This window comes from Desmodus rotundus, chromosome 4, assembly GCF_022682495.2.
Source record: "Desmodus rotundus isolate HL8 chromosome 4, HLdesRot8A.1, whole genome shotgun sequence".
Lineage (NCBI taxonomy): Eukaryota > Metazoa > Chordata > Mammalia > Chiroptera > Phyllostomidae > Desmodus > Desmodus rotundus.
Genome location: NC_071390.1, coordinates 51,520,964 through 51,543,341, shown reverse-complemented (window position 1 = coordinate 51,543,341; position 22,378 = coordinate 51,520,964). Strand labels below are relative to the sequence as shown.

Genomic DNA, 22,378 nt, shown 5'->3' with positions numbered 1-22,378 from the left:
AGAAGAGTTGAAATGATGTTAAACAAGCATTTTGCTTCATGGGTATTAATTATGGATATGAATATTGAAAAGAATTTTTAATACAAGAATCTGTATTTTATTTGGTTAACTTTTCTTATTAACAAATCACTAAAACTACATTATTTACTATTGCTATTTTGTAATTTGTCACTTGGGGGCAGCAAAAACGCTCTGTGAATCAGCAGCACAGCATTTAACTAGTACGATAGTAGGCTATTAAAGATGTAAGGCACTGTTAGGCAGTAAAAATTGAAAAAAACTAAATGTCTAACCTCAAAAGAGATAATGTACTATAAGGGAAAAGACATCATATATGAATAATTATAATACAAGACAGATAGCAAAGGATGAGGGAAATGAGAAGCATAATGTACTTACAGGAATCCAAAAGAAGAATTTGAGGTTGAGTATAGGTAATTGGGGTATTCGGGCGGGGAATAAAAAATATAATTTGAGCACTGACTAGTGTGGCTCAGTGGGTTTGGCGTCATCCCGGAAACAAAAAGGTTACTGGTTTAGTTCCCAGTCAGGGCACGTGATTGGGTTGAGGGCTAGGTCCCTGGTTAGGGGTATGTAAGAAGCAACTGATCAATGTTTCTCTTGCACATCGATGTTTCTCTCCGTCTCTTTCCCCCTTCTTCCCTTCTCTCTAAAGATAAAATACATAAAAGCTTAAAAAATATAATTTGATTTGTTTAGAGCACACAGTACATACACAGCGGGGTTGAACACATTAGCAGACTAAGAAGTTTGGACTTCAATCAATATTAAGAAGAACCCATTAAAGGGGTGTGTATATGAAGTCTATGGAAAAAGTCCAACCACTGTTAATAGAATGAGAATGGTTAGTGCAACATCAATGCAACCTGGCAGCCGAGGAGAGTGGGCTGGAATGTGTAAACAATGACAACTTCACTGCACTCGTCAGTGGGGCAGTAGACACTGTTGAATGAGCATGTGTACTGTGTGGCTAATGCACTCAAAATGATTGAGGGAGTATAGAAATGAGTCTGCATCAAATTTTGCATTAAGATTGAACATTCCTCTGCAGAAACTATCTGGATGATTCAGAGAGCTGCAGCTATGGGCACCTGGTGATTGGCAGCTTCATTGCCACAATGTGCCTGCTCATGTACCATGTCTGGTGCAGAATTTTTTGGCAAAAGATCAAATCACCTGGGTGACTCAGTCACCCTACAGCCCAGATTTGGTGCCCTGTGACTTCTGGCTTTTCCAAAAACTAAAATCACCTTTGAAAGGGAAGAGATTTCAGACCATGGATGAGATTCAGGAAAATACGATGGGGCAGCTGATGGTGATTGGGAGAACTGTAGGTCCAAGGTACCTACTTTGAAGGGGGCTGAGGCATCACTGTTCTGTGTACAATGTTTCTTGTATCTTGCATCTTCAATAAATTACTCTATTTTCACAGTACATGGCTGGATACTTTCTGGACAGACTTCGTACAAGGCAGAGGAAGAAAGGACAACAAAGACTAAAGAGGAAAGAGGGTCAAGGGAAGGGGAAAGAAGGGTGAGAGGAGAGGGAAAGAAACACGCAGAGATAGATCTATGCAAGCCCTGTCCAGAGCTATGATTAGATACAACTGATATGGCTATTAATTTTTGTTCACACAGTGACTGGCATGAGCCACACATGGAACTAGGTCCTGAAGGCTATGAGTGAACAATGGCAGACATGAACGGTTTACTAACTCTCTTTTCTACTAGACAAGTTTGGGAGGATCTGAAAGGTTAAATAACATTCTTGGGTTTTCATCTTTCCACACATACATAGGCCTATCGCCACTGGTCTAACAACAGAAGCAAAATGCCTACATTTAATAGCAGCCATATAAAAATATACAAGAAACAACAATTCTCAGTTTCCTTCTGTTTCCTAAGAAAACAGAAGAAGATTCTCATGTGTTTCATCTATTTTATTTTATTTTTTTTAATTTAAGGGAGGTTGGATCTGTGGTGGTATCACGTACATAACAAGTGATAATAAATATCGCATACTGGCTTCTGGCCAAGATGAAGGCATGCGTAGATATGCTTCGCTTCCTCGCACAACCAAATGAAGGATAACAACCAAATTAAAAACAAAACACAAACAGAACAGCCAGAAAATCAAACTGTATGAAAGTCTGACAACCAAGGAGTTAAAGAAGAAACATTCATCCAGACCAGTAGGTGGGGCATAGATGGGCAGCCAGGGCAGAGAGGATGTACAGCAAGGTGGCTCTGGTGGACCAGGCCGGTGATGTGGTTGGCTGGTAGACTGGGCAGTCCCATATTCACATGTAGATAAACCAGGAGGAACTGGGGAGCAGACTACACAAACCAGGGTTTCCCAGCACAGGGTTCCAGTGCTGAGAAATAAAATATCAAAACCTCTAGCTGTAAAAACCTGTGGGGGTTGCAGTGGTGGGAGAAACTGTTAATCTCACAGGAGAGTTGGTTGGAGAGGACCACAGGGTCCTAGAACATACACAAGCCCACCCATACACATACACATACCCCGGTGCTGACAGGAATCAGCACCAGGGCAGCACCTGAAAGAGCACAATTCACGTGTGGGAAGCAGGGAAAGTGATGGAAAGCGGGGCAAGAGCCAGCAAGCAGCATTATTCCCTCTCTGGCCCCTCTCCTACATACAGCACCACAATCCAGTGATGTGGGTTGCCCCGCCCTTGTGAATACCCATGCCTCCACCCCTTACAACATAATAGGTGTGCTGAGACAAAGAAATATGGCCCAAATGAAAGAACAGATCAAAACTCCAGAAAAAGAACTAAGCAATGAGGAGATAGCCAACCTATCAGATGCAGAGTTCAAAACAGTGGTAATCAGGATGCTCACAGAAATGATTGAGTATGCCTGCAAAATAAAGAAAATATACAGGGAACCAAGAGTGAAGGGAAGAAAACTGTGACTCAAATCAACAATTTGGGACAGAAGGAAGAAAGACACATTCAACCAGAACAGAACAAAGAATTCAAAAAAATGAGGAGAGGCTTAGGAAACTCTGGGACAATTTTAAGCATTACAACATCTGAATCATAGGGGTGCCAGAAGGGGAACAGGAAAAGCAAGAAATTGAAATCTTATTTGAAAAAAATAATGAAGGAGAACTTCCCCAATCTGGTGAAAGAATAGACTTCTAGGAAGTCCAGGAAGCTCAGAGAGTCCCAAAGAAGTTGGACCCAAAGAGGAACATACCAAGGCATATCATAATTACATTACCTAAGATTAAAGATAAGGAGGGAATCTTAGAAGCAGCAAGAGAAAAGGAGACAGTTACCTACAAAGGAGTTCCCATAAAACTGTCAGCTGATTTGTCCAAAGAGACCTTACAGGCAAGAAGGGGCTGGAAAGAAGTATTCCAAGTCATGAAAGGCAAGGGCCTACATCCAAGATTACTCTATCCAGCAAAGCTCTCATTTAGAATGGAAGGGCAGATAAAGTGCTTCAAATAAAGTCAAGTTAAAGGAGTTCATCATCACCCAGCCCTTATTCTATGAAATGTTAGAGGGGCTTATCTAAGAAAAAGAAGATCAAGACTATGAACATTAAAATGACAACAAACTCAAAAGTACCAACAACTGAACCTAAAAAAACAAAAACAAACTAAGCAAACAACTAGAGTAGGAGCAGAATCACAGAAATGGAGATCACATGGAAGGTTATCAGCAAGGAAGGGGAAGGGGGAGAATGGGGGAAAAGTAGAGGGAATAGGAAGTATTATTGGAAGGTACAAGATAGATAGGGGGAGGTAAAGAATAATATAGGAAATGGAGAATCCAAAGAACTTATATGTACAACCCATGGACATGAACTGAAGGTTGGGGAATGCTAGAGGGAATGGGGTACCAGGTGGAGGGGGATAAAGGGGAGAAAAAAATGGGACAACTATAACAGCATAATGAATAAAATATACTTTAAAAAATACCTCGTACTTCCTAAAGTGACACTCTGGATTTCCCAGCTACTAAAAATATTGCACTGGCAACAAAAGTTAGTTCTAGCTACTGGTATTTATTTATTCATTCATTCCTCACCCGAGGATATGTTTTTATTGATTTTACAGAGAAAGAAAGGGAGAGAGGGAGGGAGAAAAGCACTGATCGGTTGCCTACCGTACATGCCCCAACTGGGGATTGAACCTATGATGTAGGTATGTGCCCTAACCAGGGATTGAACTGCAATCTTTTGGTGCATGGGATGGTGTTCCAACCAAATGAGTCATCTGGCCAGGGCCTGCTACTGATATTTAATAAATGAGCCTTTGCTGATGAAGAATAGGCTAACAGTATAAAATGATTATATATCTAATTGTTGTCTGTCTTCCATGAAGTAAAAAGTACAAAAACCCACATTTGCTAATAAACATACTTAGAAGTTACCCCAGAGTTTAGTTTAACAATTTGATTAGGTATCACCAGTTCTCCATTGCAAGAATTAAAAATTAAAAAATAAAATAAAAAAGCTTGAGGCTAATCCATTTGACTGTTAAATTAGTTACACAATACATAAAAAGCCAAGCAACTTAGCTGAAGAAGTTATCCTAGAGCCTATTTTTCTCATTTGCCCTCGTTCTATAACTTACTGTAACATATGTTCCCGAATGTAATGGTTTACATGGCTCTCCTTATGGTCTGTCAGCTTCATGAGGGCAGAAGTCGTATCTCATATCTATCTCCTTCTTTAGCATCTAAATGTGCCTGATACACAACCGGAATGTATGTGCACCTACACGTAAATGAGTACTTACAGGAAACCAGCCTTAGAAAGAATACGAGAGAAAAGAAAAGTACTTTGACAAGCAAAATTTCATTACTATCTCATAAAAAGTTACTTGAAGAGGAATTCTTACCTGGCGTGTCACTACAAAGTATGCATACATTGCCATGGCACTTCCGTAAGTGATGAAATAGGTGACTGGCTCCATAATGTCCCAGGAATATTCCCACCAGGTAAGCCGGGCCAAAATGCCAAACTGTGTGGCCATGTAGGCAAGTCCACCCCATAGCACCAAAGTGGTCCTCTTCTCAGCTTTTCTGCTAATCTCAATTCGTACCTATGGAGCACACATAATAGTTCGTAAAGCATTTTGAACAGAATCAACTTAGAACTCTTATTTAAGCTGTTCTGTGTTCACTAGAGAAACAGGGCTCATAATCAAGATACAAGTTAGTCTCAATTCTATTAAACATAGCTTGTCTTCCTAAATAGTACCTATTGTTTTCACTGAATAAAGTATTTAAAAGGAGTAATATTTTTTAGGACATTGTTTTATGTTTTGTGCTAGAAGTGGCTGAAAATATGGTGAAATTATAGGAGTGAGTAAGTTAGTTTCAACAGCTCTTTATCCAGCTATGAGAGTCCTATCTTTGAGAAGAGGGAAATGAAGGCATGCAAATGTTCTCTCACCACCACATATAAAATTTAATCTAGTCTCAGTTTTTACCCCAGGGGCCGACTAGGGGGCGGCACAGTGAGGCGATGCTCAGACTCTGGATTCAGAGGGGAAGAGTTCAGGCCCTGACTGCAAATCACCAGCAAGTCCATTATTGAGTTGTTCTGAGGGTTAACAGAATACAGGTAAAATACTCAGAAAAATTCCTGGCAGACAGTAAATACTTAATATAGGATCATAATTATTTTATTATAGCAGGTATTTAAACAAATGCTTTACATTTTGAAAATACCAAATTTAAATCTCATCCCCCTTCACCACAGTTCCTCACAGTTTATCACAGTTTTCTAATGGTCTTAAAGTTAATGAGAACCACCTTGGGATATGTGTTGATTATTTTTAAAGAAATTAGAAAAATCACAATATAAAGAGTATTTGTGCCTTTTGTTAATCTCTTACACTCTATCTTAATATGAAGATATTTGTATCATTAAAAAATAAGAATGATACATATTCACTCTAAAACATTCAGATAAGTGAAAAGAAGAAAAATCAATCATAATCCTATTTATTAGCATATTTTTCTTTATGTATACACTTAAAATACATATATATAAATGAACATAATACATTTAAAATTGGATCACAGTATATACTAATATACATAGTTTTTATAATTTAGTTTCCATAAAATATTATGGTTTTCTATAGCATGTTAGATCTACATAATTATTTTTAACAGCTGTGTAATACTCTACCTAATTATTAATTTGACTAAAATCATTATCCACTGTACTCAGAACCTTTCTTGATCAGCAGTTATTTCAACCTGTGTTGTAATGGTGGTAAATCTGGGTAAGGGCAGACATTTAGACCACAAAGCTCTAAGTTCATTATCAAGACTCCAAACTATTTCTTTTTAAGTTCTTTCTTAACTTTGATTGGAACTTTTTTATGATTCAGTCCCCAAAACTAGTTTGACTGACACAGCTCAATTACCTTAAAAAGCAAACATATGTGGAGATCAAACAGCAAACATATGTGCTCTGGAAAAAATATCAGTGAAGAGAAAAGTGTGAGATGTGAGTCTGTACCTTTTCCAGGGGTGCCAGCTGCTCTCTGAGATCCTCTAATCTTTCGATAAGCTCCCTCTCCTTGCTGAGCTGGTGCTGCTCGATGCACAGTGTTGTGTACAGCTGCTGGACTAGGGTTTTCACGTCGTTCAGCGTTGCTGCATTTTCGTGGCTTAGGAGGTCTGAAAGAAAGAGGTTACTTTTATTTGTTTTAATGTATGCCTTAAGTAAAGAGTTGCTATTCCTGGGGCTATTAGACAATAAGATCAAGGCAGATTCATCCACAATAGGGATCTGCTTTCAGTGAGAAACTGAAAGGAAGTAATAGTTCTTTTTTTAAAAGGAGTTATCTACAAATCCTAGAAAGTGTATTCATATTTGGGCAACTGGAAAATCTTGAAACCAACATTCGCCATTATATTACTGGAACTTTAAATGCTACATATGAACTTATAATTAATAACAATAATCTTCATTAGATAAGGATACAAAATTTAAGACATGTTAAAAACTAGAAGAGATGTTTAGAATCAATCTGATTGTGCTAATTAAAATGCTGATCTCTATGTGTGGCCTTGCCATTTAAATTGATGATATTTTTCCCTTTAGTAACACCTGAGGAAAAACTATACAGTATCTCAAATTTGTAATGCAAAGGTATAAGTAGAAATACCATAATCCTAATAATCTTGGCCCCCATACATTTTCCCCCTCCATACCAGCTTTTATTTATTTCCTGTTGGGAAAAGACATAGAATAGCTGCATGGACCTCACACAGGACCTCATGGTCTGAAAGGCATAAAGTTACAAGAATGATAAAAAAATAACAGATTAAATTCTTTGATTCAGTATCTTCTTTTGTGAGTAGCATGTTTCCAGAAATCTAAAAATTACATTTTGAGAACCTTATAAAAAAAGTTGATTTCAACTGTCATTTTTTTAAAGCACCAGAAATAAAACTTTTGTTTTAGAATACTAGCCTTAATGTGACATTTTGTTAGGTGTATCCTAAGTTCATCCCTCTTCTAAATCAAAAAAAGTCACAATCAGAATTAGCTATCTATTTCAAATATTCTTCAGAGATATCCTTTAGTACAGTTATCACAGAAATTCAATCAATAAAAAATTCAAATAAGGGTAGCAAATTGGATTAGAGGAGAGCTGATGTAGTAACATGGGACATAGTACCTAGCACAGTATCTTGCACACTTCAGTAAATTAATGCTGCACTAAAGTTGCAGCTCACATTTGCATACAGCTTTATACTTTCCAGTTACCAGAAGAGGAAACTGCACTGTAGAAAGCAGTCACTTGTCTAGAATGTCACAGTGAGGTGGCGGAGTCCATGTCTCCTAACCTCCAGGCCTGGGGCTGAGTTATAATGCTTCTACTATACGAATATTTATATTTCTCCTTCAAGCCCTTTCAAATACTCAATCCCTTAAGAAGGTATAAATTATCTGTGGTTAACAACAAAATCGCATCATATGTATCACCCCACGCTTTCTCTCCTCGCAATAACGGCACAAGTAAAGGTGGTGCCCACAGTTTGTAAGTGAGGAATATGAATCCTAGATAGAAAAGATTAACAAACATTTCTGTACCAGGTACAAAAATTCAGTTCCTCAGTCACATTAGCCACATTTTAAGCGCTCAAGAGCCACATGTGACTAATGACTACCATATTGGACAGTGAGGAAAAAGAACATTTTCATCATTACAGAAAGTTCTATTTGATAACACTGTCCTTGGGATTTCTCTATCAGCCCTCCTTTGCTAGTCCTCCTTATCCTAATAGTTGGATGCACCTGAATTTCTAGGTTCTTTGGCAAGCTTTGATTTGTACACCTATGCCATCACTTAAAAATTGGTCATTTTTCTCCGATCTTCCAAGCTCCCTTCTCAGACTTTTACTACCTCAGCTTCGTATCCAATTGTATAAGGCTTCATTCCTATAATCAGTCTTTTATTCCTTAATATTCATGTGGTTGCTTCCCCAATTGAACCCTGACTGATACAAACACTGCATGAAACACAATTATTTGCATAAAAAGGGAAAAAGATCATGCATTTACATTTTCTTACAAATGCATTGACTATCTTGCATAGAAAACAAAAGAAACGAAGTTTGATGGTAGACAGGAGAAGGAACAGGGATGAGAAAACTTTTTCCATACATTCTTTGTCTTTGGGAGTTGAACTTGTGAATGTGTTATCTACTCAAGACTAATAAAAATTTAATGTGCAACCATAGTACTATCTAATACAACAAAAGACTATAAAATGATAATTCAGAGAACACCAAGATGGCGGTGTAGGTAGACACACTGCGCCTCCTCGCACAACCAGAACTGACAGAAAATCGAAAGGCAAGGAAGTCCGACACCAAGGAAATAAAAAATAAACATTCATCCAACCGGTAGGAGGGGCGGAGACGGGCAGCCGGGGCGGAGAGGACTCGAGTTGCCATGGCGGGACCGAGACTGGCAGAGTGTGGGACAAACAGGGCAGGCAGTCTGACCACTAGCAGACCCTGCAGCCCCACATTCACGCACAGATAAACCAGACGAACGACGGGGGAGCAAAGCAGACCGCATGACCCAGGGCTCTAGCACGGGGAAATAAAGCCTCAAACCTCTGAGTGAAAACACCTATGGGAGTTGGGGTGGCAGTGGGGGAAACTCCCAGCCTCACAGGAGAGGTCGTTGGAGAGACCCACAGGGGCCTAGGGCGTGCACAAGCCCACCCACTCAGGAACCAGCACCAGAGGGCCCAATTTGATTGTGGGTAGCAGAGGGAGTGACTGAAATCAGGCAGAGAGGGGAGCGGGTGCCATTGCTCCCTCTCGGCCCCTCCCCCACGTACAGTGTCACAGCTCAGCGACCAGCGTTACCCCGCCCCCGGGGAACACCTAAAGCTCCGCCCCTTTAAGTAACAGAAGCACCAAGACAAAAAAAAAAATGGCCGAAATGACAGAACACTTCAAAACTCCAGAAATAATTCAACTAAGCAGCGAACAGATAGCCCACCTATCAGATGCACAGTTCAAAACACTGGTAATCAAGAAGCTCACACAATTGGTTGAATTTGGTCAAAAACCAGATGAAAAAATGAAGGCTATGCTAAGAGAGACAAAGGAAAATGTACAGGGAACCAATAGTGAGGCGAAGTAAACTGGGACTCAAATCAACGATGTGGACCAGAAGGAAGAAAGAAACATCCAACCAGAAAACAATGAAGAAACAAGAATTCGGAAAAATGAGGAGAGGCTTAGGAACCTCCAGGACATCTTGAAACGTTCCAACATCCGAATTATATGGGTGCCAGAAGGAGAAGAGGAAGAACAGAAAATTGAAAACTTATTTGAACAAATAATGAAGGAGAACTTCCCTCATCTGGCAAAGGAAATAGACCTCCAGGAAGTCCAGGAAGCTCAGAGAGTCCCAAAGAAGCTGGGCCCAAGGAGGAACACACCAAGGCACATCATCATTACATTACCCAAGATTACACAGAAGGAGAGAATCTTAGAAGCAGCAAGAGAAAAGAACACAGTTACCTACAAAGGAGTTCCCATAAAACTGTCAGCTGATTTGTCCAAAGAGACCTTACAGGCAAGAAGGGGCTGGAAAGAAGTATTCCAAGTCATGAAAGGCAAGGACCTACATCCAAGATTGCTCTATCCAGCAAAGCTATCATTTAGAATGGAAAGGAAGATAAAGTGCTTCTCAGATAAGGTCAAGTTAAAGGAGTTCATCATCACCAAGCCCTTATTATATGAAATGTTAAAGGGACTTACCTAATAAAAAGAAGATTAAAAAATATGAACAGTAAAAATGACAGCAAACTCACAGTTATTAACAACCACACCTAAAACAAAAACAAAAGCAAACTAAGCAAACAACTAGAACAGGAACAGAACCACAGAAATGGAGCTCACATGGAGGGTTATCAACAGGGGAGTGGGAGGGGGAGGGGGGAAAGGTACAGAGAATAAGAGCATAGATGATAGGTGGAAAATAGACAGGGGGAGGGTAAGAATAGTATAGGAAATGTAGAAGCCAAAGAACTTATAAGTATGACCCATGGACATGAACTATAGGGGGCGAATGTGGGAGGGAGGGGGTGGGCAGGATGGAGTGGGAGGCAGGGGGGAATGGGACAACTGTAATAGCATAATCAATAAATATATTTAAAAAATGAGAAAAACAAATAAAAAACAAACAAACAAACAAAAAACCAAAAAAGCTAATTCATAGAAGATCAACCTCACCGATGTCCAGTTCTAGACCTGGCTGAAAACAGTTGTTATCTTGCGGATGAGGCCTTGGTCATGCCCTAGTAAACCAGGAACAAGGCTTTATTTTGACAGGAAGAATACGGTTCCGACTATTATGCTGGTGAAGGAAAACAACCCCCTCAAAACCCTGACCCTCCAAAATCTGCCCACGCATTTGGAGATGAAATTACAGGAACAGGGAAGAGAAATCTTCTAATGGCTTACCAACACCACTTTTGAATGATTAGTGTACGCTTCACTAAAAATGCAATCAGGTGCTTCTTAATGGTTCTGCAGTTGCCATCAGTGACAGGAAAATTAAGGTGTAGAAAGGCAGGGAGATGTGCTAATACACTGGGGATTGAAAGTCTTTCAGCTACTAAAATGTTTTGAGAAGGACTCTGGCTATCTGAGTCTCTGATAAAGCATTTGTTATTGTTGGTATTTGGTTTACCTGCTCAAACTTTTCTCTCAGATTATTTACATTGTTAGGATAGAAGTAAGGTCTTCAATATCCTCTGGATGGGTACATGGGGAAAAGGAGTTAGTGGTGCCAATCAAAATGATTCTCCTTGGCACAAAAACTTTCAACTAATAATAATATAGGGCATATTTTACTCTTCCCCAAGACTAAGAGGAAGACAGTTAAATACTACTTCTACATGGACTGGGATATTAGGCTTTTTGTGCTCCCTTTCCATATTCTTCCCTCCAGTGTAGATTTAATTAGGTTATAAAAATCATCTATTGCTAAAACAGTTACTCTACGCATCTTGAGTGGTCAGAGGGGAGTCTAGCCATGTGCAGCTAAAAGTAAGCAAAAGAAGGCAACGGAGCTTGAAACTAGCCTTACTGCTTTGACCTGCATCCTTGTTCCATTTCAGTTTTTTTCTGCCTCCTCCCTCCAGTTTTGGGGTTAGGTATAACAGCTGTATATGCTTAAGGGTCCATAATACCTATGGACTGCCAATCTCACGGAAACATAAAATGTGGCTATATTAGATCCTATGTGAATGAGCCCTCCAGCCTCAGTGCCTGTAGGAAGTGTGTGAAGTTCAGGTTTACTAGTACGCAACATTGGTAGGACATTGTTAGTTCTAAAGTGTTATCCATAAACAGGGAAAAGAAAAATAGGAGAGGGATGTGAAAGCAAAAGGGGGTAAGAAGTGAGTTAAAAAACAAAACAAAACAAAAACTGTCCCGGGAAAGTTTTCCTTCCTTAACTATTTAAATTTTTATTAGACAAAACAGATTTGTTCCATCTGCTCCACGTATATATAAAACCCCAGTACTCCTCCTCGTTATCTGAAACCCCAAACCCAGTGCCTTTAATTTTTTTTCTTTTCACTAAAAAGAGTTACAATGTGGGGAAGAGAAATATGCTTACTCATCTGGATGACTGGTCTCCCTCTTAAGGACAGAAATTCAACCTGTTCTCACATTCCATGCAACTGAACAAGTGTGGTAACTTGGATGCCAGCAGTACCTTCCTCAGACAGGAGGAAGATAATAGAGTGGAAACAAAATTAAAACCTATTTTCCATTTTATCAAGAGAAAAAAAAGATTGTCTTTACTGTGCTGTAAAAGGTGGGGAAAACGAAACATGAATGGACTTAAAACAGTATTGTTTGAGTTCTGTGAGGAAGGGTATCTAATGGCGTAGTCTCTTGTTGGCTAAGTAACAGAGCTAAGAAAGCTCTCATGTGTGAGTTTAATATTAAAAAGTTCTCTTAAAATTCTACACCAATGCTGCTATTGAGTTTACCAAATTTCACACTTTAACTTACAATTTTTCCATGAATTATAGACTTTTGACCCTTGTAAACTTTACATTCTAGTTGACTTGTAGGGAAGCTGGGCAGATATTCCACAGTTCTGAAATATTTAAAGCAGAATTGTTGGGCTGCTAAATTGATTACTAAGGAATGAAATATAATTTCTTCTCTTGTCAATTTCTAACTTTACTTTCCTTATTCAACTTGGGAGTAACCCTATTTTAAATACTAAAACATTAATTTCTGTTTTAAAAACATAGTATTAGACAAGATGGTTGAAATCATTAATTGATTAAAATATTTCTAGTTTGTCAACCCAATTAAAAAATGGGCAAAGGACTTGAACAGACACTTCTCCAAGGAAGACATACAGAGGGCCCAGAGACATATGAAAAGATGCTCAGCATCACTAGCCATCAGAGAGATGCAAATTAAAACCACAACGAGGTACCATCTCACACCAGTCAGAGTGGCCAACATAAACAAATCCACAAACAAATGTTGGAGAGGATGCAGAGAAAAGGGAACCCTAGTGCACTGTTGGTGGGAATGCAGACTGGTGAGGCCACTGTGGAAAACAATATGGAATTTCCTCAGAAAACTAAAAATGGAACTGCCCTTTGACCCAGCAATTCCACTGCTGGGATTATACCCTAAGAACACTGAAACACCAATCCAAAAGAGCCTGTGCACCCCAATGTTCATAGCAGCACAATTTACAATAGCCAAGTACTGGAAGCAACCGAAGTGCCCATCAGCAAACGAGTGGATCCAAAAACTATGGTATATTTACACAATGGAATTCTACGCAGCAGAGAGAAATAAGGAGTTCATACCCTTTGCAACAGCATGGATGGAACTGGAGAGCATTATGTTAAGTGAAATAAGCCAGGCGGTGAGGGACAAATACCATATGATCTCACCTTTAACTGGAACATAATCAATAGAAGAAAAAAGCAAACAAAATATAACCAGAGACATTGAAGTTAAGAACAATCTAACAATAGCCAGGGCGGGGGGGGGGGGGGGGCGGGGGGGGCGGGGAAAGTGGGAAGAGGGGATTACAGGAACTACTATAAAGGACACATGGACAAAACCAAGGGGGAGGGTGGAGGTGGGGGAGGGAGGTGGGTTCACCTGGGGTGGGGTGGAGGGATGGGAAGAAAAGGCATACAACTGTAATTGAATAACAATAAAAATTAAAAAATATATATATTTCTAGTTTGTGACAACATAATATATGGAAGCTCGTAACTTAACTTTCCTCATTGTTGAACTTTATATTGGAATACATTAGTCAACCCCAAAATTTTACTAATACAATTGAAAGTCTAAATGAGTGTGTATGTGAATGAAAGAACAAACTCTTTCATTCACATACACACAACATAACTGAGTATGATGCCCTCCAGGTTCATCATTTCGGAAGTGGCAGGATTTCTTTCCTTCTCATGGTTAGATGTGTATTCTACTGTACGAGGTCTGTCCAGAAGATATCCAACCATATGATATGAAAAAGAGACATTTACTGAAGAAGGTACCAGATATAAGAAACATTGTACACAGGACAATGATGCCTCACTTCCCTTCAAAGCAGGCACCTTGGGGCCTTCCACATTTCTCCAGATCGCCATCAGCTGCCCTGTCATATTTTCTTAAATCTCATCCATGGTCTGAAATCTCTTCCCTTTCAAAGGTGATTTTAGTTTTGGGAAAAGCCAGGAGTTGCAGGGTGCCAAATCTGGGCTGTAGGGGTAATGAGTCACCTGGATAATCTGATGTTTTGCCAAAAAACTCAGCACCAGATGTGATGCATGAGTGGGCACATTGCAGTGATGAAGCTGTCAATCACCAGCTGCCCATAGCTGCTGCCTTCTGAACCATCTGAATAATTTCTGCGGAAGAATGTTCAAGCTTAACGGAAATTTGATGCAGATATTTTGATTCGTTGCTCTACTCAGTCATTTTGAATCCGACAGCCACACAGTACACAGGCTCATTCAAGGGACCCCCCTGACTAGTACAGTGCAGTCGTCATTATTCACACACGCACATTCCAATCCACTCTCGTTGGCTGTCAGGTTACATCAACGTCACACAAACCGTTCTCGTTATATTAACAATGGTTGGACTTTTCCCAGACAAACCTCAGATGTATATACTACATCTTCTTTATCCATTTCTCCATACACGGACACTGAGGCTGTTTCCGTATCTTGGCTACTGTGAATAATGCTGCAGTGAACATGGGAGTGCCGCTCTCTCTTTGGGATCTCGATTTCATTTCCTTCCAAAAGTGAGATGACTGGATCATGAGGTAGTTCTATGTCGACCAAAGGGTACCAAGCTTCCAATTACAAGATGAATAAGTTTTAAGGATCTAATGTACAACATAGCGACTGTAGTTAACAATACTGTAATGTGTACGTACTTGAAAGCTGCTAAGAGAGTAGATCTTACACGTTCTAACCACAAGAAAGCAATGATAGTTATATCAGGTGATGGGGGCGTTTAACTAACCCTGTTGTGGTGATCATTTCACAACACATATCAGTGTATCAATCCATTACACTGCACACCTGAAACTCACACAATGTTGTATGTCCATAAAGCTGGGAGAAAAAGAACACATTTAAAGAACACAACCAAAACGGAATAAAATAAACCCATACTTCTGTTATTTTAAAGAAAACTTCTAGCACAAAAACCAGAGAACAAAAAAGAAAAACATGTAAGCATAGCCAATAGTTAATGATTCCTGGTCTACAAGTTCAACTATTCCAACTTAATAAAATCAGATTCAGGAATGGCTTAATATTTTAAAGGACACTTTGCCATCCTTACTAACTTTTTCTGTATTTTTTCTAAGTGAGTTCTGTCTCAATTACCTTGAACACGAAGATAATCTGGCCTTTGAAAAATCAAAATGCTACTAACAAACAGAATGACCACCTGAGTCAAAGGGGATTACAATATCACAGGGCCTTCCCTCAGAGCATTTACGAAGAAAAGAAATAAGAACAACTCAGAAAAAAGATTATTCACTTCTGGTTGGCTGGGAGTTAAAGAAAGAATAAATAGCATCATTAAAGGCTTCATAGAGGAGCTGACACTGACAACTGGCAGGAGGTTAGGAAGAAAGGAGGAAGGCATCTTAGGCAGAGGAAAGATGAGTAAACACTGAGAGGTCAAAGAATGGGGCATAGTTTAGGAAAGAGCAAAGGAATAAAGGGTGGAAGAAAAGTAGGCAACATGTGAAAGGTCTTTTTTTTTTAAAGATTTCATTTATTTTTAGAAAGAGAGAAAGAGAGGGAAACATCAATGTGTGGTTGCCTCGTGCACACCCCCTACTGGGAGCCTGGCTCACTACCCAGGCATGGACACTGACTGGGAATTGAACCAGTGATCCTTTGGTTCACAGGCCGGCACTCAATCCACTGAGCCACACCATCCAGGTTAAGAGAAAAGTTTTAAAGGTAGATGTGGACCAGACTTTGGAGGCATTCAATGCTTAAATTTTTACTCAAACCATTTTCTGTATTAGACACAATTCTCAAAAGCAGAATTGAAAAATGGGGATGTCCTAGTAGGCTGAGGGAGGGATAGTGGTGGTGGAAGGAGCATTAGGAATAGCAGTCAGTGACAATAAAAATCAAGGGCAAAGGGAGAAAAGTGGTCAAAAAAGACATAACTCAAAATGCTATGTTAGAGGGCTATTTAGCATCAGTACTGCTCAGAGCCATATTGGAGCCTGGGGTAAAATGACAAATCAGCAATATTGTGTCTTTATTTAAAATCCTGGTACTTTGTTCACCATGTTTTTAAAACTAACTTTGTTTTTTAAATGGTGCATTAAAATATTATTTATCTTGACTACTAAGTTTTTGGGCACCCTCTTAAAATTTACTCCTGAGGCAAGTACCTGACATTTTTGTATAAAAGCATAGACACGTCAGAAGTTCCTAAGGACTATTATTGTGTAATAACGGACTTCCAGACTGATGGCCCTGAGTCAACAACAACAAAAAGGATTGTAGGGGAGAGCAACAGGGGGAAAAATGAGGACAAATGTAACTGAACAACAATAAAAATTAATTAATTAAAAAAAAGGATTAATTCCTATCATAAATATCTAAGAGGACAGGGAATTCCATAATGTATTTTTAAAAGATTTCTCTGATAATGTTATTAAAAGAATATGACTTTTAGCCTTTATGGAGGGAAGGAGTTTAAGTTATATAGAACATTCACTTATGTGCTGCTGTTTAAACAGTGACAGTATCAGATAATAAGCTTTCTGGTGTCTAGGTAGAATTTAAGTTTCAGCCAAGTGCCAGGTACTCAATGAGTTATTCAACTGAAACAGAGTCTGTCTATAAATCTCCCAGTGTTCTTTGAATATTGTCTGTTTCTCAAGGCTATGCAGGGAGAAGTTTTTTCCAAAAGCCCTTCTCACATTCCTCTGGCCTTTTCAGCGTTACATTTTACCTCTCTTTGGTGGTCGGACGTGATACGTTAAGTCATTAATGACCAGCTTAAAGTCATCAAGGAGGAGGAGGTCTATCCCTGTTGAGGCAGCAACTCGAACGCCATCTGTGAAAAAAAATTTAATGTGAAAATTTAAACCTGTCATATGGTCATAATTACTTAAGAATGGTCAGGAAAAAGTAATCCTCAAAATAGATTTCAAAAATTGTATCTCTTTTAGATTTCATTTGGAAATCTAGGGTCACTGACATCTTGTATTTGTCTACAATGGATGGTGGTTGAGGAAAAAGTCAGTATTTTCTACTATATGGTACTTTTCAGTATGGTTGCTGATTAGATGCCAATAATTCATTAGGGATGAATGCTAGGTTAGCAAGGTACACCAAACTGGTCTACTAATTATACTGCTAGATGAGCTGAATATTAAGTATATTTGTAATATTTACAGCATAGAAACATGGCAAATTGTTAACAATTGGTAAATTCAAGTGAAGGGTAAGTGGGTACTTCTTGTACCAGCCTTTTAAGTTTTCTGTAGATTTAAAATGTTTCAAAGTAAAAATGGGGAAAAATGTAAGGCACTTAAAAAATAAATAAGTGAAATGGGTATCATGTCAAATGGGAATTTCTAGTACCTTACTTTTATTTTTTAAAATAGTATGTTTTTATTTTGGTAAACTTTTATGTGAATGCCGTAAGAAAATCTAAAGAAGTCCTAATATGTCATATCTCCAGAGATGAGGGCTCAACCACCGGAAACATTTATTCTATGCCTAAGATAATGATGGAAAGTCTAAATTTTGAGCAAGACTCCCCACGTATACACATTTGTTGAAACTAAACAGTTAAACTCTGAGAACCAATGGGAGAGAAATCACTTTTGCTCCTGACACTAGCTAAGCAAGGTACGTGTGTGTGAGAGTGTGTGTGCAAGTGGTCTGGGGGAAATGGACGGGAGGAAACTCACAGCGAAGGTGACTGTACCTGGCGAATAGACTGCAACTCTGTCAATCCCCCGATCCTCTTCTTGTAGTTGCCGTAAGAACACACCGACAGAGTCTGAGATAGGTTTGAGTGTGAACTGGCAGCGTTCACGCCGGGAAGGTAGCCTCACAGATATCACAGGTAACCCATTTTGATACACCACTGTCACATCTGAGTGAAAAAGAGCAACATTCATATGAAAGTCAGATTTCATTATAAGTTACAGCTATATTATTAGCATTCTTATATGGAATCTATTATTAGTGTGGTTTAAAATGTTTTCAAAGGTTTATGAATATGCCCTTTATTAACTTACAGGAGATCATATGAATCACACAACTCACTTTTCAGAAAAACAAAAATGTGTAAAGGATTGTCTTTTAAGTGGTTTGAGGAGAGGCTTTCCCAGGAATTTGAGGTAAAGTTCTCGGTATTGCTAAAGAACTTTACCGGATTCCATTTAGTAAGTTTATTAAGTAGCCAGGGATTGCTAGCTGATTTCATAATCTATAGGAGGTGACTCTTGAGGGCCAGAGCTGTCCAGAAGCCCTGGAGAGCCATGGCTGGGTGTTTCAGTTGGTTGGACCACTGTCCTGTACACCAAAAGGTTGCAGATTCGATGCCCGGTCGAGGTGTTTGTCTACAGGAGGCAACTGATCGATGTTTCTCTATCACATCGATGTTTCTCTCTTTCTCAAAATCAATAAACAACATTTTTTAGAAAAGAAGCTGTGGGGAATGAATGACATCTTGAAGTACACCAATAAGCAAGACTCTTACTCAAGGATAGTCAACTCATATTTATAATACAGTATTTTATCCAAGGTGCTTAATAAGTAAGCATTCTCTTATACAATATGGATACATTATGATATAATCAAAAACGGTTCCTTTTATGCTTTCCTGAACATCTTCCTGAGGTTAGCAAGAAGCCAAAGATGAACTATTCAGGATTTTCTAACCAAAGTTAGTAAGGGAGATATTATTATAAGCTACAAAACCGAAAGGACTTTCAACAACAGTATGGCTCAGAGTAACTTATCTCTTTCTTTTTTTAAATTACTTTTAATATATTTATTGATTATGCTGTTACAGTTGCCCCATTTCCCCCCTTCACTCCACTCCATCCTGCCTACCCCTCTCTCCCACATTCTCCCCTATAGTTCATGTCCATGGGTCATACATATAAGTTCTTTGGCTTCTACATTTCCTATACTATTCTTACCCTCCCTCTGTCTATTTTCTACCTACCATTTATGCTACTTATTCTCTGTACCTTTCCCCCCTCTCTCCCTCTCCCACTCCCCTGTTGATAACCCTCCATGTGATCTCCAATTCTGTGGTTCTGTTCCTGTTCTAGTTGTTTGCTTAGTTTGCTTTTGTTTTTGTTTAAGGTGTGGTTGTTAATAACTGTGACTTCCTTATCTCTTTCCTCAATAGTCCTAATTTGTAGAGTCTGTCACAGTTGGTCCGAAGGTTGTGGGTTATTGTTAAGCTGATTAACATTGTAGAGTTTGACACTAAAACAAATGTCAGAATAACTCTTTCAAAGTACTAATTTTCAAATGAATTTTTAAAAGTAAATTAATTTTGAACCAGAATTTTTTACCTAAGCAACCAAGCATTTAAAGATAAGATAGCATTGAGGAAGAAAAGATGCTTTAGAGTCTAATCTGGGCTGGAATTCTGGCTAGTAACTTTGGACATATTATATAACTTCTCCGAGCCTCATTTTTTCATATATAAAATGGGTTGACAGACTTGTTGTAAGGTATAAAATGAACCATTTAAAACACTTGGAACACTGTTTGACACATAGTGATTATATTGCTTTATTAGCTTTTTTAAAGAATCAAAAGGCACATTCTAAAATGATCACAAATGCATCAAATTTCCCATAGTCATTTACATCTTACCTCCTTACCTATTCTAGAAATTTATAAGGTCTACAATGTATACAGAAAGCCGCACACTAAATTCTTTCATGACTTAAATTTTTAAAGCAACACTTATTAAGGCATAATTTGTAAATAACAAAATACACTCTTATTTTAAATGGATGCTTGATGAATCTTGACAGAATAATCAAAATTCCCTGAGCCCCATCCCAGTTATTTCCTTAGTAACCATTGTTTCGATTTTTGTCACCACAGATATTGTTTTTCTACAGTTTCATACCACTGGAATCATATTGTTACAGAACAGGTAGGGGGTGGTTCACGATAAATTATTACAGAAAGGATTCCCCCTTTCTGTGTTTGGAGGTCCCCTCCCCCAACACACACCTACTAGGTTCACCTTGCCTGCTGCCAGAGGAAAGATGTCTCTCAATGCCAGAGACTGGTGAAAAGGAAAGAAATTATTTATTTATAAGTTACACAGACGTAGAGTAATGACTTAATGTCTTCATTAAGATACTAAAGTCCTCTAGAATACCCACAGATGCACAGTCCTTCCCTCTCCCTCTGCCCAGTCTGGGGTACTGCATCTCAGGAAAAGAAGTAGAAGTCCATGATTCAGGCTCCCGGCACCATCAGCTGTGTGGCTGCCGCAATCTCCAGTTAATCCAAAGCCATGTGGCACCTTCTCATGGCCCACCAGCAAGAGCCCTTTCTCCCCTTTTCTTCTCGGCAAAGTCTCTCCTGCTGCCTAAGCCGTGTGGCAAAAAGAAGTACTCCAAAACCACATGGTCCTCTCCTATTCACTCCGCCAAAGCTGCATGATCCTCTCCCTTCTTCCCCAAAATTTCGTGGTCCTCCCTCTTCTCCTTCAGAACCCTGTGGTCCTCTCTATTCACTTCAGAACCGCGTGGTCCTCCCTCTCTGTGGCTGCCGGGCCTAGGTTTAAATCCCAGCGCCCATCTTCCTTTGCAGCCCCATTTCCGACTCCTCCTACAATCAGTTACACCTGCCAGCATCCCCGTATTCTTCCAGCTTTACTGGGCTGCCTTAGTAAGTCCGGGTAAGTGTGGCCCCATGGCATGGAGCCAATCATCTGCAAGCTCTCACGCAGGCCCTGTAACCAGGGGGAGTTGCTTCCCAGTTACATCTTAAGTGGAATTCCCTCCCATCCCCCTGCTATTTAACATCTCTATGAAACCAGTTAAAGGTTATAGATATGTTAAATGACCATGCCAGGGGTTAGCTGCACAGCTGTTGCTACCCAAAACAGCTCTGAATGGCCCTGTTCCATGTGTTCCTTCCCCCGGCTCAGGCTTGTGGGGGTGAGGACATCCTATATATTTTTTTCTAGTATTTCCCGGACACCCTGATTTCTGGACCCCATTACAAACCCCTTCCTGGGGCCCTCCTCTTGGCTGCACCCTGTTTCAATATATTATGTACATTTAAAAAATATTTATTTTTAGACAGAGGGGAAGGGAGGGAGAGAGGGAGAGAAACATCAATGTATGGTTGCCTCTTCTGTGCCCCCTACTGGGGACCTGGCCTGCAACCCAGGCATGTGCCCTGACTGGGAATCAAACCAGTGACCCTTTGGTTCGCAGGCCAGCACTCAATCCACTCAGCCACACCAGCCAGGGCTTATGTATACTTTTTAATCTGGACTCTTTCTCTCAGCATAATGATTTTGAGATTCATTTGTGTTGCATACATTACTAGTTCATTCGATTTTTTTTCATGCTGAAGGTGTCTTTTTTTTTAGTTGAATTTTTTGAGGTGACATTGATTTGCAAAACCATACAGGTTTCAAGTACAATTCAACAAAACATCATCTGCATACTGCATTGTGCTCTGTTCACCCCAAGTAAAGTCTCTTTCTATCCATTTCCTCTGCCTTTGCCCACCTCCACCTACCTCCTACCCCCTTCCCCTCTGGCTATCCCCACACTACTGTCTGTGTCTATGTGTTATGTATATATGTTTTTTTATTAATCCCTTTACCTTTTTTCATCCAGTCTCCCAACTCCCCTCCCCTCTGACAGCTGTCAGTGTCTTCCACGTAACCATGGCTCCTTCTGTTTTGTTTGTCAGTTTATTTTGTTTATTAGATTCCACATTTGAGTGAGATCATATAGTATTTGTCTTTCTCTGACTGGTTTATTTCACTTAGCATAATAATTTCCAGGTCCATCCATGCGGTTGCAAAGGGTAAGAATTCCTTCTTTTTTATGGCCACATCTTATTCCATTGTGTAAAGGTACCACAGCTTTTTAATTGTCTGTAACTTCATTCGAAACAATTTTGTTAAACTGCATTGTGACAGCTATCATATCAGTGTGCATGAAAAAAATACTTATCAAAACTGGTGAATTTTTGCGTGGCCATTTTAATATTGAAGATGGAAGAAAATATGCAACATTTTCAGCATATTATGCTT

At 39.3% G+C, this 22,378-nt stretch overlaps 1 protein-coding gene across 9 annotated transcripts in view; it reads right to left on the bottom strand.

Annotated features, from left to right (window-relative positions):
* The window catches only part of MCU (mitochondrial calcium uniporter), a 219,457-nt gene that overhangs the window by 17,859 nt on the left and 179,220 nt on the right, over positions 1–22,378 (bottom strand). For all 9 annotated transcript variants that reach the window (XM_045196003.3, XM_024561152.4, XM_071221234.1 and 6 more), the window contains 4 exons: positions 18,041–18,211; positions 17,057–17,161; positions 6,537–6,697; positions 4,900–5,103 (listed from right to left, as the gene is read on the bottom strand). In XM_045196003.3, the coding sequence (XP_045051938.2) occupies positions 4,900–5,103; positions 6,537–6,697; positions 17,057–17,161; positions 18,041–18,211 (641 nt within the window). The remainder of the gene's footprint in view (positions 1–4,899; positions 5,104–6,536; positions 6,698–17,056; positions 17,162–18,040; positions 18,212–22,378) is intronic.